A 17,021-nucleotide genomic window follows, 5' to 3' on the forward strand; every position below is an offset into this window, starting at 1 on the left:
TTTTCCCGACCTTGAATTGATGCTGTAACCATTCCGTTGACAGTTTATCGGAGACACGCTTTGGAACGAAGGTGCGCACTCTGGTGACGAGCCCACCGAACCAAAGCCCTTGTTTTAAAGATGCCCGCTTGGAAAGAAAACCGACAGCCGGTGCAATTTCAGTTATGTTTGACCGAAGACACAATATTTTTAATATACTGGGTCTCGGGCCACTGCGGAATTCCAGGAAACGAGGTGGCTGTTTGGCTCGCCTCACACGGCCGACGCTCCCGACTTAAAAGACACCGAGAGGTCACCTGTATCGACATTTGTGAGGATTTCAAAAACAAAATATCTGGTCACTTCAACTCCTACTGGATAGGAACCGAGGGTCACCTTAAAAGAGCAGCAGAGTCGAACAAAAAGCACTGCCTCACCTCAGAGTCGGTCACAGGAAAATCACTCATACCCACGCCATTAAACAATTGGAAACGCTGTTTTGACACAGCTAGATATTGACTGTGAAGATATTTTGACTGTCAAGATATTGAACCCGAGGTGTGATTACTTTATTTTTATATTTTAATTTTAATTTCATAAGAATTTAAACATGGAAAGATTGACTCGTCCTTGGCTCAAACTATGAATGAGTTCTTGAGCCGCTTGATATGATTCTTATCCTTACCAGACCGTCGAGATGTATTTAAATCCGCCGGCTTCATATTGATTTGTCCTTCTTACTACTTCCCTGTGGAATCGCGACGCTGATTTGTTGTTGCTTATATTACTGTCGTAACAAGTGTTGGTTCATCTTATCTACCATGGCTCTACTGTTAAAGGACGATGACATTCCAGATGGATTACCCGAAGAACCGTAAGCATCTGGGTTTGTAACGAAATATGAAAGTGGGAGCGAGAATTCGGTGTCGTTCATCAAATTTTTCTCGTTCGGGTTATCACGTTGACCACGAGACTGAAATAAATTGAATTTCGGTTTCAATGAATCTGGCTTGTAATTGTTTCAGATCCAGCCTTTCCCGTTTCGGATTCAGCATACATCGTTCAAAATCACCATTGAGCAAGTAAAGCGTCTGCGGTAGCCCGTTACCATCGATCGACTCAGTTAGTCTGGATCCCAGTGATTGAATATATATGTGTAAAACAAATTAATGAAAATTCAAGCTGGAGCAAAAAAAAAACGAATTCAACAAATTTTTAACTGTTTATATTCATCTACTCTAGTTTTGTTTTGTGGTATACAGGATATTTTATGGCAAAATTTACTTTATCTATTGCAAACCCAGCAGCAAGAAAAGATAAAATTTTTAATTCACTTGTATTTATTTTACTGTAGGCATAACAATGACTCGAATCAATCCATTGATCAAGTTCGAAGATCAAACAGCTATCATTTTCGGTTCCGGAGATATAATGGTCTTAGTGACGTAACCGACAAAACGTGTTGCTTATTTACCGATTATTTTTTCAGAGACAGCTGAACCAATTTTAACAAGCTTACCAATTTTAACAAGCTCGTTGGAAACCTATTATTAAGGTATTAATTAAGTTCAAAAATCAAATGCCTTTGATTTCCGATTCCGGAAATAGTAACGTAACCAACAAATCGAGAGATGTAATAATGTATGTTACGTAACCGATAAATCGCAATGTTTTTCAATGCACTAACATTTCTCGGGGATGACAGAATCGAAAGACTTATAGTATGTTCACATTAGCGCTGATATCAAGTGATATACGGATATACTTGATATACGACGATATCATGTGCGATATCACTTGATATCCCATACAATTTGATGTCAACGCGTATCACCATTTTAGCATGATATCCGGGATATCATGTCGAGTTGTCAAAAATCGCTACTAGCAACACGGATAATGACATTGAACGCACTCATTTATGAACGTCACTTTCAGAACGACAATAAACAATCATTATAATTTTGATTTTATCAACGAATATTTGCTTTCGGAAACCGATAAAAGGGAAACTTCAATTATTGATTGAATTGTAGGAGAGAAAAGCAATATTATTGATCTTACTCCTAATGGGAAAATTTAATATGACAACTTTATTGTCATACGATATCATTTCGATCATCATTCAGTAAAAACCATTCAAGCGAAGAGGTTGTGTTTCGATTGTACTGGCTCGTGAGTTAACGGCTGCTACCGAGACAATTCTAAGCTTCAGGTAGTTAAACTGCCCATAGCAAACGCAATATTCGGGGCGTTTCCCGACTGGAAAGCTAGCAACGAAGGCCATCCCGTTCATACGCACAGAGGTGTAGAGACACAGAGGTGCGAGAGCATAGAAGTGACGAGTCACAGAGGTGCCATCGCATAAAGGTGCGAAGACGAAGGGGTGCAAAGGCACAGAGGTGCTAAAGCAACCCAGTGCTGATCTACCAGGTACCAGAATTTGTACGCTGCGTAGGATCAAAAGAGACGGCATATATCGCGAGGTGCTACACTGCAAGCATCGCATTTGATCGCCACCAAGAGCAAAAGCACTGTACCTGGGGTCAGGTACAGCAAGTGCAGTGGTGTTCACAACGACGGCAGAGCAACTGAGATAGCAGTAAACGACAGAAGACTGCCAATTGGAAACAGCAAAAGACTGCCAATTGGAAATCGTTGGAAGAGCTTCACGTCGTTCTTCACGATAAAGGAACAGAGACATCAGCTACAAGGTAGATTTAATTTAATTTATTTTTTATTTCTTATATCTGAAATTTTACTAAACATAAGTTTTTATTTTGGTATTATTAATTTACAAAAAAAATTTAATGTAATGGATGATCTCATGGAAGATCATCCGAATCCGATTCCGGATACTAGTAAAAGTTTAAATACTCCGAGGGCTAAACATTATCCACAGGGTACCACTGGGCCATGGATAGTCTATCTTCGAAAAAAAGAAAAGATTTTAAACTTGATGCAAATTACAAAGGATTTGACATCACATTTCTCTGAAGTTAAAGAAATCTGTAAGGTTAATAGAGATAAAATTCGAGTTGTAGTTAACGACTTGAAACAGGCAAACGATATTGTAACCTGTAAATTATTTGCTATTGAATATCGAGTTTACATTCCATCGAAGGAGGTAGAAATTGACGGTGTTGTGACTGAAGCAAGTCTGACAGCAGATGATTTACTTAAAAATGGAGTTGGCCGTTTTAAAAACTCCATGCTTGAGGGAGTTAAGATACTCGAGTGCAAACAATTGTACTCAGCATCTATTGTCGATGGAAAAAAGTCTTATCGTCCCTCAGATTCGTTTCGCGTAACATTTGCCGGATCTGCATTGCCTAGCCATGTCTATATCGATAAAATTCGTCTTCCTGTTCGGCTTTTCGTACCGCATGTTATGAATTGCACGAACTGTAAAAAATTCGGACATACAGCTACTTACTGTAGTAATAAGTCCAAATGTATCAAATGTCAAGGGCCTCATAAGGATAATCTTTGCGATAAAGATGTTGAAAAATGTGTTTATTGTGGGGAAAGCCCTCATGATGATCTTTCAGTGTGCGCTGCATTTAAGCTGCGTAAAGACAAAATGAAGCTTTCTTTAAAAGCACGGTCTAAGCGCACATATGCAGAAATGCTCAAAACGGTCATACATGTCTCCCCTTTGGAAACCGAAAACGGTTTTTCAAATCTTGCGGAGCCAGAGGAATCTGACTCTGACGGAAATAGTGAAGATACCTCGTTTGTCACTCCTCAAGGGTCTGTTAAGAGGAGATTAACAAACCACAAAATACCAAAAAAGACACCTAAAATTATACCTTCAAAAAAAGATCCCCGTGTTAAAGCTAAAAAGCCAAATTTAAAACCAAAAACTGTGCCTCCTGGTTTGTCAAATTCACAAACCAATCCAGGAACTAGCTCAAGAAAAGACAATAATCCAGTGGGCTCCATTTCACATTCACCAACAGGATTACTGAAATTTTCGGAAATTGTAGAATGGATTTTCGCTGCATTCAATATTTCTGAACCTCTAAAGACCATCATAACAGCATTCCTTCCAATAGCTAGAACTTTTTTGAAACAGTTATCAGCTCAATGGCCAGCTCTTTCAGGTTTTGTATCATTTGATGGATAATTTATCATCCGCCGCAAATGATTCAATCACTGTCCTGCAGTGGAATTGTCGAAGCATCATGCCAAAACTTGATTCATTTAAAGTTTTGTTGCATAGTCAAAAATGTGATGTATTTGCTTTGTGCGAAACATGGCTTACATCAAACATAGCCTTAAATTTTAATGACTTTAACATTATACGTCTCGACAGAGACTCCCCGTATGGTGGAGTGCTTTTAGGAATTAAGAAATGTTATTCTTTTTATAGATTAAACATTCCTTCGACTTCTAGTATAGAAGTTGTTGCTTGTCAAATAAACATTAAAGGAAAGGACATTTGCATTGCTTCGGTATATATTCCTCCAAGAGCTCAAGTTGGACAACGACAGCTTAATGAAATTGTCGAAGCCCTTCCTGCTCCACGTTTGATTTTAGGAGATTTCAATTCGCACGGAATGATGTGGGGTTCCGTTTACAATGATAGCAGATCATCTCTAATATATAATATTTGCGACAATTTTAGCATGACGGTACTAAATATGGGTAGCATGACACGGATCCCAAGACCTCCTGCACGTCCAAGTGCATTAGATTTATCTCTTTGTTCGACTTCAATTCGACTAGATTGCACCTGGAAAGTATTTCCTGATTTACATGGTAGCGATCATTTACCAATCATCATCTCAATTAGCAGTAACAAAGGCATTGCTAATTCAGTTAATATTCCATATGATTTGACAAAAAATATTGACTGGATTAAATACCAAAGTAATATTTCAAGTGTCTTAACTTCAATGGAAGAGCTTCCCCCACTTGAAGAATATGACTTCCTCGTTTGTTCGATTCTGGAGGCCGCAGAACAAGCCCAAACCAAACGATTTCTTGGTCCATCGTCTAACAGAAGACCTCCAAATCCTTGGTGGGACAAAGAGTGCTCAGATGCTAAACACGCGAAACAAAATGCTTTCAAGACGTTTTTAAAACGAGGAGGAGGAACTCCTCAGAATTTTGAAAAATTCTTGGTTTTAGAAACCAAGTACAAGAACATACTTCGGGTTAAGAAATGCAGCTATTGGAGACATTTTGTGGAAGGTTTGTCAAGAGAAACCTCAATGAGCACTCTTTGGAATACGGCCAGACGAATGAGGAATCGTAACGTAGGAAATGAGAGTGAGGAGTACTCGAATCGATGGATATTTGATTTTGCGAGGAAAGTTTGTCCAGATTCCGTTCCTACGCATAGCATTGTTAGGGAGTCTTCTTCAAATGATGATTCCATTGATAGCCCCTTTTCAATGATGGAATTTTCCATAGCACTCATGTCTTGTAACAATAACGCTCCTGGATTGGACAGAATTAAATTCAACTTGGTGAAGAATCTGCCCGACCTCGCAAAAAGACGTTTGTTGGAATTGTTCAACAAGTTTCTTGAGCAAAATATTGTTCCACCTGACTGGAGACAAGTGAAAGTTATCGCCATTCAAAAGCCGGGGAAACCAGCTTCCAATCACAACTCATATAGACCCATTGCGATGTTGTCCTGCATCAGAAAATTGTTCGAAAAAATTATTCTACGACGTCTCGACACTTGGGTCGAGACGAACGGTTTGTTGTCAGATACTCAGTTTGGCTTCCGTAGAAATAAAGGGACGAATGATTGCCTTGCATTACTTTCGTCTGACATCCAAATTGCCTTCGCTCAAAAGCAACAAATGGCATCTGTATTTTTAGACATTAAAGGAGCATTTGATTCAGTTTCCATTGATGTTCTTTCAGACAAGCTCCACCAACATGGACTCCCAGCGGTTATAAATAATTATTTGCACAACCTTTTGTCAGAGAAACGCATGCATTTTTCACATGGCGATTTGGCAACAATCAGAATTAGCTACATGGGTCTCCCGCAAGGCTCATGCCTCAGTCCGCTCCTCTATAATTTTTACGTGAATGACATTGACAGCTGTCTAGTAACCCCATGTACACTAAGACAATTGGCAGATGATGGCGTGGTTTCAGTTACTGGATCCAAAGCTATTGATCTGCAAAAACCATTGCAAGATACCTTAGATAAATTGTCCGTTTGGGCTGTTCATCTTGGTATCGAATTCTCTGCGGAGAAAACAGAGCTGGTCGTCTTTTCAAAAAAGCATGATCCCGCGCAACTTCAGCTTCATATGATGGGAAGAATAATCGAACAGGTTTTGACTTTCAAATACCTCGGGGTGTGGTTTGATTCCAAATGCACGTGGGGAGGACACATTAGGTATCTGATAACGAAATGCCAACAAAGAGTAAATTTTCTTCGAACAATAACAGGGTCTTGGTGGGGTGCTCATCCGCAAGATCTAATAAAATTGTATCAGACAACGATACTTTCAGTGATGGAATATGGATGCGTTTGTTTTCGTTCCGCTGCAAATTCTCATATTATCAAACTTGAGCGAATTCAGTACCGTTGTTTGCGAATTGCTTTAGGCTGCATGCATTCGACACATACAATGAGTCTTGAAGTTCTGGCGGGAGTTCTTCCATTAAAAGATCGATTTTGGGAGCTTTCATCACGCCTGCTAATAAGATGTGATGTGCTGAATCCCATGGTAATTAATAATTTCGAACGACTAGTCGAGCTTCGATCTCAAACAAAATTCATGACAGTATATTTTAACCATATGTCACAGGAAATCAACCCTTCAAGATATATTCCTATCCGTGTCAGCCTCCTAAATGTACCTGACTCAACTTTATTTTTCGACACATCCATGCAGCGCGAAGTGCGTGGAATCCCGGACCACCTACGCTCTATGGAAATCCCAAAAATATTTTCAAGTAAGTTCAGGCATATTAACTCTGAGAAAATGTTTTACACGGACGGATCGCGAATGGAAGAAGCGACAGGGTTTGGTATGTTCAACAATAATGTTTCGGCCTCATTCAAGCTTCAAGAACCTGCATCTGTTTATATAGCAGAGTTAGCAGCAGTTCATTATAGCTTGAATGTAATCGTCACATTATCTCCAAACCATTATTTCCTCTTCACAGATAGTCTGAGTGCAATTGAAGCCATTCGCTCAAACGCTGCTGGCAAAAATGAACCGTTTTTCTTGGGTAAAATAAAACAGTGTCTGAACGACATATTGAATAATAATTATCTAATCACAATAGTTTGGGTTCCGGCTCATTGCTCCATTCCAGGCAATGAAAGAGCCGATATTTTAGCCAAACGTGGTGCTATTGAGGGTGAAATTTATGAGAGACCGATTGCTTTCAACGAATTCTATAGCGCGTCTCGCCAAAGAACACTTGCCAGCTGGCAAGCTTCTTGGGATAAAGATGATCTGGGTCGGTGGATGCACTCAATTATTCCTAAAATATCGACAAAGGCATGGTTCAGGGGACTGGATGTGAGTAGAGATTTCATTCGTGTGATGTCCAGACTCATGTCCAATCACTACACGTTAGATGCACATCTCCTTCGAATTGGACTTTCCGAGACTAATCATTGTGCTTGCGGCGAAGGTTACCGCGATATTGACCATGTTGTTTGGACATGCGTGGAGTTTCGTGATGTCAGATCTCAACTAATAAATTCCTTGCGTACCCAAGGTAGACTATCCAATGTCCCAGTTCGCGACATTCTTGCTTGTCGTGACCTTCCATACATGAAACTTCTTTATCATTTCATTAAATCCATTGGAGTTCCAATTTAAATTTTATTTTATGTTAAACTGTTTTCTCTTCCATGAGTTCAACCAATAGCCAACTATAGGATATTGAATATAAGTGGTGAACTGATACAAACAATCCTGAAATAGTTATAAGATCATGTACAAAATAAATGTATTTTATTTAATGTAATTAAAATAGCAACTCGCTTGATAAAAACAGTGTTTAGATTAACTAATGAGTACCAACATACTAATATGATATTCGAAATGTATTAGGTTTAAACTACTATGTATTGTGGATGCCACGGCGAAGAAAAACTTATGTATATTGCCTATGAAATAAACGTATTTATGAAAAAAAAAAAATCATTTCGATCATATGTGAACGCTTCGACATGATATGCATATCATCTCGGTATATTAAGTGATATCAGCGCTAATGTGAACATGGTATTAAACTCGTTTGAAAGCTACTACCCACATTATCAGATCCGAATGAACTCTGATTCGGCGAGAAATTTTCATTCGGAATTCCACGTGGAAATCATAATGAATTCCGAATAAATTCCAACTCCAATGCAACAACCGATTCCGAATGCATTTCGCCTCCAACCGGTTGGTTCGGAAAACTATCGGAATTGATTGAGAAGATGCGGAATGAATTGTTAGTTCGTTTTCTTCTTATTCTTTCACGATTTTTTATTTTTGCGCTGATTTTCAGTTTTTTTTCTAAATAAAAAAATTATATAACTATTTAAATTTAAATCTTTCGTTTTTCGGATATATAGAACCATTTCGCGGTAAATTTTGACTTTTGGTTGAAATCTGACACTTGAGTGGTTATTTTGTGTCGAGTAGTTAAATTTAACTAAAACTGCGGCCCATTTCAATATTTGACGAACGGAAAGTTATTTGGGTCTATTTTCCACTGGAAATAAATTCAACTAAAGAATTAATATTAGAATTTTCATTGCAAGATTTTTTTCAGTGTCGAAAAATAACCAAAATTAACCGCGAAATTGTCCACAGCCTTAGTAGCAATTGTCTTAGAGACGCGGTTTTAGCAGTCCTGCAATTGTTTAAGTGCACCAGCGTTCAAACTTGCAATTTAATTCATGTTTGCAAGCTTGATGGTAATTCAGGTTTACAAAATCGTACGCAACAATGATTTGTTATTACATTTCAATAAATACGCGTTTCGGGCTCAGTTGTATTTAACAGTAATCCGTATTTTAATTGTAGCATTGGTAATGCTTGGTACATTCACATGCACAATCTGTTCTGGCTTATTTCAAATTTTGATATGTAAATAATCGAAAAATTAATATGCAATTATTCAAAATAACCGTGAATGTCGAACCCCTGTTTTCCGATGTATCAAACAAAACTAAAGCAAAACAGTGCGAGACCATATGGAAACTATTTCTATTGAATGCATTAGAGCATTTGTTGTTGCTTTCCGTGTAACATATTTCTATTCATATGTCGTTGTTGCATGAAGCTGTTCTGACTTGAACTGCTGAAAAGCCATACTCTTGACATCAGTTTGGATCGTTTCTGGGTTAATCTCGGATTCAAACGAAAACTTATGTTGCCCGATTTTAGAGCACTTTAGTTGTACCAAAGACATCATATTAACAAGATATCCAGCTCTCACATTTTCCGAACAAATCATTGGCAACAGCCTTTTTTGCGAGCATGGCGCCCTCGAATCTCGTACAAAGAAGTAGGAGAGAGAAATGTCAAATTCGTGCGGGCAAAAATAGCAGCACTGCGCATCCATACAATTGACATGATATGTTGAATGTGATGCCGTGCGATGGCGTTGCTGAAGTGAAGTTTGATTTTGCTCCACGCTGACAGGGTCTGGTTGTACATAATTATACCCACTTGTACGCGGCGGGCAGATTTCCCCCCAGACGGCTGGCTATGTGCAACAATGCAACAACCGTTTCCGGCAGAGAATTTCGCCTAGCGGTTATTAACGGTTTTTTCTGTCGTATTCTTGCCATACAAGATTGGCAGAACCGTTTTGAATCGATTCTACATTTTAAGCGTCTTGTTTTTATTTTTTCAATAGAAGGCCCATATGAAAAGCAATAAGTTATTGCCCTTCATATATACTAATCATGGAAAATGTTATCGCCAATAACATTGCTTTCTCACTACCAAACGTACCCTTATTTCAATCTCATTTACCTCGTCTCAAGGTTCGTTTTTTACGTACATGCGGGATTGACAAATATCAAATGAAGTCGAATAAAAAAAAAGAAAAAAAGAAAGAGGAGGGAAATAAACAAGACACGTACGAGAGATAATGACGCAATTTCGCCTGGACAATTTTAACAGCAGCCGGAATTCAGCCAGTTTATATCACATTTAAATATTGGTTGAAGTCTCAAGGAGATTTTCTCAAATTTTCTTATAAATCAATAGAATTCTTGTCACGAAAAACTAAACATTTAATTCAGAAAAATAGCATAGAATTTCATTGACTTAAAAAAATATCAGCAACCGATAACTTTGTGGGAATGGGTTTATAAAGCTGACATAACCAGCATAGTTGAAACTACTTACAGTTTAAGGACTGACTGTTCACCATTTTCAAAATCGAATTTTTCACACCGGAAATTCACGTAGACTGTTTGACGTTTGGTCAATTCACGGAAACCTTACGTGATGATTCTAATCATTTTGGGTGATGTTATTCTTACGAATGTCACTACTGTTATTGGCATGTTCGGATAAAGTAATATTACTCGATTGCACAGTTTTCCAAAAACACAAATTTATTTAAAACAGACTAAGTTTGTTCATTGTTACTGAATTTCTTGACCATAACCTTTAACGTATTTTCGTTTATTCACTGACAATGTACACTGCTTGCAGGAAACTTTGGGGGTTAAAATTGAGTTGAATAGAAAGTTTTTTCACGCACTGCGCTGTCTCGATTAACATTGATGATGCGTCCGCCATATTGATTATTTCTTATACCTGACCCTAATCTGTTTCTTCTGAACAAATTTTTTTATGAGTTTTGACCTGATTCCAGAAAATAATAGAAATGGATTAGATTAGGACAATAAGGACTATAAATTAAACAATTTTGTTATGTTTTTTTTGACATGATCAGTGATTTGTGTTACTCTAACATTTTCTTAAAACGTTTACCGTAAAACATACGACGTTTTAGAGTGTAAAAATTATTAAAAACCAATGTGTCAATGATAGAAATTTAAATTCAAATGTAATGTTTGTTAGGAGTACTTTTTACTTTTTGACAGAACAATTTTTGTTGAAACCACTTTTTTTGAGCGAGTTCAGAAAACTCACAAATCTTTACCGATCACTACGAGATATTGTTAACAGTGTGTTCAAAATTGCTTTCACCAGCGATGAGAGCTAAAATTATTTTCGTTTAAATAAGTATGCATCGCTTTTTCGCTCCAAAAGTGTAGCAATTCGCTAAAACATAATGTTGTTATAATCTTGCATGCATCTCTAGTGTTTGATTTTCAAAATTAACATATTTTGGTCTTTTTCAAGATCAACAATTCCAAAATTTAGGATTTTGGTTTAAGACAGGTTTCCTACGAAAAGGGCTTTCGTGATGGAAAGGCTTTTTATGTTGATTGTTTAATCTTCTGTCATATCATATGGACTAGATTTAATTCTTCATTGTACTATAGCAAGTTCTTATAATGTGCAAATTTTTAGTACTTTACAGCCGGATCTGTGCCAAAAAGTCCAAGTTGTGTAGAATCTATTGACAATCGCATTCAGTTTTTTTTTATCATGATGTCCCAAATGATATCTGCTTTCACTTTTTCAACAGTCTTTGCATTATTTTTTGTCGCTTTCGCTTGAGGTCAAAACTAACCCAGTTTCAACCCCAACTGCTTTCAAATCCATACATTATGCTTCAAGCGAAAATGCCATATGTTTCTTATCGTGTCGACACAAATGAGCTCCGGTAGTATTATTTCCGTGCACTTTGGCTTATGTTTGCCTGGCATTCAACAAATCAAATCGACGAAAGAGCTTCCCCCCGTCATAGCTGCAAAATTTCGGCAAAAAGGATGGTAAGATTCGCCGAACCGAGTCCTCGGTAATCATTTGGATAAATTGCAAACACTCAATGCGTTTTCGCTTGAAGCAAAATCCAATCCAGTTTCGACCCTAACTACTGTCAAATATATGGATTTGACAGCAGTTGGGGTTGGAAATGGGTTAGTTTCGGCATCAAACGAATTCGACATTAAATTGAACGATTTTCAGTGAATTGCCAAACGTAGAAAGCTTGTTGGGCACAAAAGAAAACTGATAGCGTTTTCAGTTGATTTGCTGTAGCCTTTGGACTGTGAAAAGCTTCGTTCGATAATTACTTCGAAATGCCTGTTCCTTCTCAGAACGAAAAAGTTGACTACTGTGAAGCTATCCGAGTTCGCTGGAGACAGCTAATCCGGTATTAATAAAATACTATTTCTTCTGTAGAAAGTAGATGGTGGCTAATGGAAACTCTATGCCAGTCGCCCAACGGTTCCCACATTATCAAATCCGAATGAATTTCGAATCGACGCAAAATTTTCATTCGGAATTCCATGTGAAAATCATAAGGAATTCCGAATAAATTCCAACTCCAGTGCAACAACCGATTTGGAATGAATTTCGCCTCCAACCGGTTGGTTTGGAAACCTATCGGAATCGAGTGAAACGATGCGGACTGGACTGAATTGTCAATTCGGTTTCTTCTTATTCTTGCCCGATTTTTCATGTTTTCCCACATTATCGAAATGACGGAATGAGTAATGAATTCTTACTCGACTGTTCGATTTTTCAGTGCTAGAAACTTCGCCTGAGTTGGGTGATCAACCCAATTAAAAGTGATATTATAAATGTCATTGAGTTTTCGCTTATTTCATAGCGGCCCTTACACGAGAATTATTTTTGTCATTTTTAATGATGACTAAGTAACGATATTTCAATTTTGCATAGAAAACTCGTCATTACTGCACCATACACGTTCATTAAAATGATATTATTTTTTAGTAATGACACTTTTAATCATCGTGTAAGGTTCTCTTATGAATGTGTTAGTGTAAACGTTAGGCGACTTATGCCATTTCATTACACTCCAGCTAGAGGTATGGATGATGCTGACTAAGGTAGTACTTTTTGTTCATTTCATGTGAATTTCAACAGTTTATGCTGGAGTTCTAAGAAGAACTGGTTATTTACCAGTTGTGTATGTCCGATAAACTTCAAAATTTAAATTTAAGTATATCAGTTATATAAATTTTTTATTTTGAAATAATCTGAAAAACAGTGCCAAAACAAAAACAAATCGGGAAAGAATAAGATGAAAGCGAATTGACAATCGTTCCGCATCTTCACAATCAATTTCGATAGATTTCTGAATCAACCGGTTAGAGGCGAAATACATTCGGAATCAGTTGTTTCACTAGATTCCACATTGAATCGAATTTCATACTGAATTCCAGATGGATTTCTGAATGAAAATTTCTCGCCGATTCGGAATTCAGTCGGATCTGATAATGAGGGTTCGTGATGATGTATTGCAAATTTATTTCTGAATAAATATTTTTTTTATTTCAATACATAAATTCAAATCTTCAAGTTTTTCGGATATACAGAGCTAATAAGTAACCAGATCTTCTTAGAATTTCAGCATAAACTGTTGAAATTCGATGGAAAATTGCAAAAAAGGTCCATTCCACTCAGGCCCGTACCCAGGATTTTGATTCGGGAGGGGCCCAAAGATAAAAAAAATTAATGTTACTGAATATTACTTATGTACCTAAATCACGGTGTGCCTTTTACGGGTGTTTTTAAGAGACACTTTAAACTTTTCCACTGGAACTGTTATTGTGTTACACTTCTTTACGTTAACTGTCTTGTTATTTCTGCAACACTTGTCTTAGACCTTCTAAATAATTATATATCTGTTTTTAATTTCGGGAGGGGCCCGGGCCCCTCGGGTCCCTCTCTGGGTACGTGACTGATTCCACTAGCTGGAGTGTAATGAAATGGCGTAAGTTGCCTAACTTTTACACTTCTAAAATGAGCGAAATATAAATGACATTCATAATGTCACTGTCAATCGGATTGATCGAGCACGCAGAAACTAGCAGTCGATTAAGATCCCTCTTAGAAAAAAACGTTCAACGGTGGTTTCTCGTTGGTCCAATACGTTGTATCGTTGGTCTAATCAACGTCCAATTAATCGTTCACTAGTTTACTGGAGCATTTTGGAAGTTTGTGTCCACTTATTTTTTAAAATGTAGAATTCTTCTACTTCACGTAGAATAACAACAAATTTTCTTTCTATATGAAGGTAACACCTAATTTTGACACTATTTTCGCTAGAGAAAAAACAACAACCCGACCCAGCAAACTGAACGAATATTTCGTGCAGTATGTTGTTCAACAAGCGCTCAACGACCAACAAAAAAGAACTGCTTGCTGAGAGGGAATGGATTCGAGACATGCTCCTCATCCTGCTTAGGAGAAATTCTGGCAGCCGACAGAAGCCTGGCAAGATTCCGGCTGCTACCAAAAACTCGCTCTTCCTTCCTTTTTTTTGTTTGTCTGTCCTGAATGAACATACAAAAAAAACGAGTCTTGACACCATGTAAGTGAGATCGAAATATGGATATTTTGAGTGATGAAGATACACATCTTTTTTGGTAGTGAGAAATCTATGTTATTACCATTCATAAATATTTTTTTGAAACAATAAGTAAATTTAAAGGCTCTAAAAATGTAGAACCGATTCGAAGCGCTTCTGCCAGTCTTGTATGATACTTGAATTTTATTGCTGAATCTCGACAAAAAATGCCAAGTTTCGCACAGCCGAGTGCTCGGTAATCGTCTCGGGAAAATGTATAATTACTGAGAATTTCGAGAATCCTAAATTTATCAATTATTGAAGAACTTGTCAGCAGCAGTTTTGCTGTTAGATCGGCAGATTTGCTTATCTCGGTATATTTGTTGTTTGCTGATAAATTCAACATAATATTATACCAAACTTCGGCAAAAAAGGTGCTTTACCGAGATTACTTCAACAAATTTCGAAAAAAAAACATGTGGATTACTGAAGAATCAGTAAAATGCTGTGTTACCGATGTAGTTCGGCATTTCAATATGCCGAACTCGAGAATCTGTTTGAAGCGTGTAGGTGAAATTCTTTGCCGGAGACGGTTGTTGCCAGACTCTTACCGGAATTCTGGCGGGATGGAAAAATCTGCCCACCGAGTGCAATTGGGAATGAATTCTGAACCAAATCCGAATGGGCGAAGAAAAATCTTTGGGAATTCCATATGAAATTCAACATGAATTTTGAATCAATGCGGTCTCCAACTCGTCAACCGATTCCAAATAAATTCAGAATCGAGCTAGAAAAATCGATCACGGTTTGTACGTTCTCGTGTTCATATATTTTTAACTCGGAATGTAAATTTAGCTATATAAAACATGGTTTCCCAATTGGCAAGTGATTCTAAATTCTGGACTAGCTCTGGCAAATAAACTCATCTGATAAAAAATATTCTTACCTAATCCCACACAGTCTCTCCTAAACTTTTTCAGTTCTTGTTAATTTTTTTCAAACTTGCTAATTCCGCGCAATCCCCCTTTCTAGATTCCTTCAATACCACACAATTCCTCCTGATCCTACTTAATCTCGCTATAATGATTTGTTAGAGTGTAAAGTGATCATCATCATCAGCAGCATCATCTATTCTTGTAACTGTAATAAAATAGCGTAAGTCGCCAGGCTTTTACACTAGAACAGTCATGAAGAGAGCGAAATTTCATTCCTCTTACAGTGCTTCAATACTTTTGTACTTGTTTGTGTTTACTGTGTATTTTCCATATCAATAGAATTGGTTTGATTCATCAACGAAACAAACCAAATCCGTGGCTGCTAGTGAATAACATATTCATTTTAAATTCAAACTTTACTTGATGGAATTGTTTCTTTTTTGTTCAACAACAATGGGCAATTAGGTTCAATTACACTGTACGAAAATACGTTGCGGAAATGCGAGACAATACAAGTCAAAAGCTTTGTCATTATGTGTGTTGAAGGCTATAACTTACTGTGCACAATGTGTGCGTCTCCTATGGGTTTTCCATGAATAACAATTAGCTATTATGCCGACAATTATTACAAAATAGACACAGTGTTATGTTCAGTATTAATTAACATCACAAATAGGGTACGTTTTATATAAAATAGTGGCAAACGGTTACCTAGAGAGTGTGTCTCATACTACAGACCGTCTATAAATATATATAGTGTCGACTTATCCTCTTCTATTTTGCTCTGTGTATAAACATTCAACGCTAACCAGCAGGTTGAGAGTAAAAGATAGAGGTGAATTTTCAATATGCACCACCCTACAAATTCTTCGGTTGGCTGTCGAGTGATTATCAATGCTGTGCAAGGCCATCGTCCGTCACCTGGGGACAGTGAATTTGGGCCTCGACGCTGATTTCCTGCTGACACGGTCCGGAATCATTCAGGTTCGATTTGCTCGAGTCCGATTTGACCAGATTACTGATATTGGCCGCGATGTTTTGGAAGTCTTCGGTGATCACATCGATTGTACTGTTGAGGTTTTCGTTAAATTTAGAATTTTTGAACATTTCTCTCCGAGTACTGGTTCCGTTGTCCTTCGCCGGTTGTGACATTCGATTTGGAGAGGACTCCGAGACGGACCTGTTTGGCATTCGTTTGTTTTGGTTGTTCAGTTCAGTTATTCGGTTTATTCGATCCCTATCGTTGCGATCGTCATCCGTGTCTCGCAGGCTCATCTCTCTCACTAGTGGTGACACTGGACCGAGATCCAGACTGTTGCTACCATTGCTAATCGCCGAACTCATTTTCCGATTCAACTCCCGTTGCTTTCTTAGTCCACTGAGCGTCGCCGGGCCATCGGTGGACTCGTTCAGCTCGACATTGCCCAGTACGAATGGAAGCTTTAATGAAACCTCACCACCCATGCTACTGAGTATTATTTTAACCTTAACATAGTAGGAAACATAGATTGCAAATACATTTTTCTCTTCCGATGCGGAGGATGCCATCATGAGACCCCGAGGGGCACTGGTCGCCAGCTTAGAGTTATAAGCCGACGAGCTGGGATCGTTGTAGTTACTGCTAAATAGAGCGCCCTCGACGGCTATCCAGTTTTTGGTAGTTCCTGGAATGAAATATGAAAATAAAAAAAAATCTCAAATCAAATC

At 37.9% G+C, this 17,021-nt stretch overlaps 1 protein-coding gene across 3 annotated transcripts in view; it reads right to left on the minus strand.

Moving 5' to 3' along the window:
* Nucleotides 1-10,518: 10,518 nt before the first annotated feature.
* LOC131428522 (arrestin homolog) overlaps nucleotides 10,519-17,021 on the minus strand; it is a 365,484-nt gene continuing 358,981 nt past the window's right edge. For all 3 annotated transcript variants that reach the window (XM_058592519.1, XM_058592517.1, XM_058592518.1), the window contains one exon: nucleotides 10,519-16,978. In XM_058592519.1, the coding sequence (XP_058448502.1) occupies nucleotides 16,206-16,978 (773 nt within the window). In that variant the 3' untranslated portion in view covers nucleotides 10,519-16,205. The remainder of the gene's footprint in view (nucleotides 16,979-17,021) is intronic.

This window comes from Malaya genurostris, chromosome 2, assembly GCF_030247185.1.
Source record: "Malaya genurostris strain Urasoe2022 chromosome 2, Malgen_1.1, whole genome shotgun sequence".
In the NCBI taxonomy this organism is placed as follows: Eukaryota; Metazoa; Arthropoda; class Insecta; order Diptera; family Culicidae; genus Malaya; species Malaya genurostris.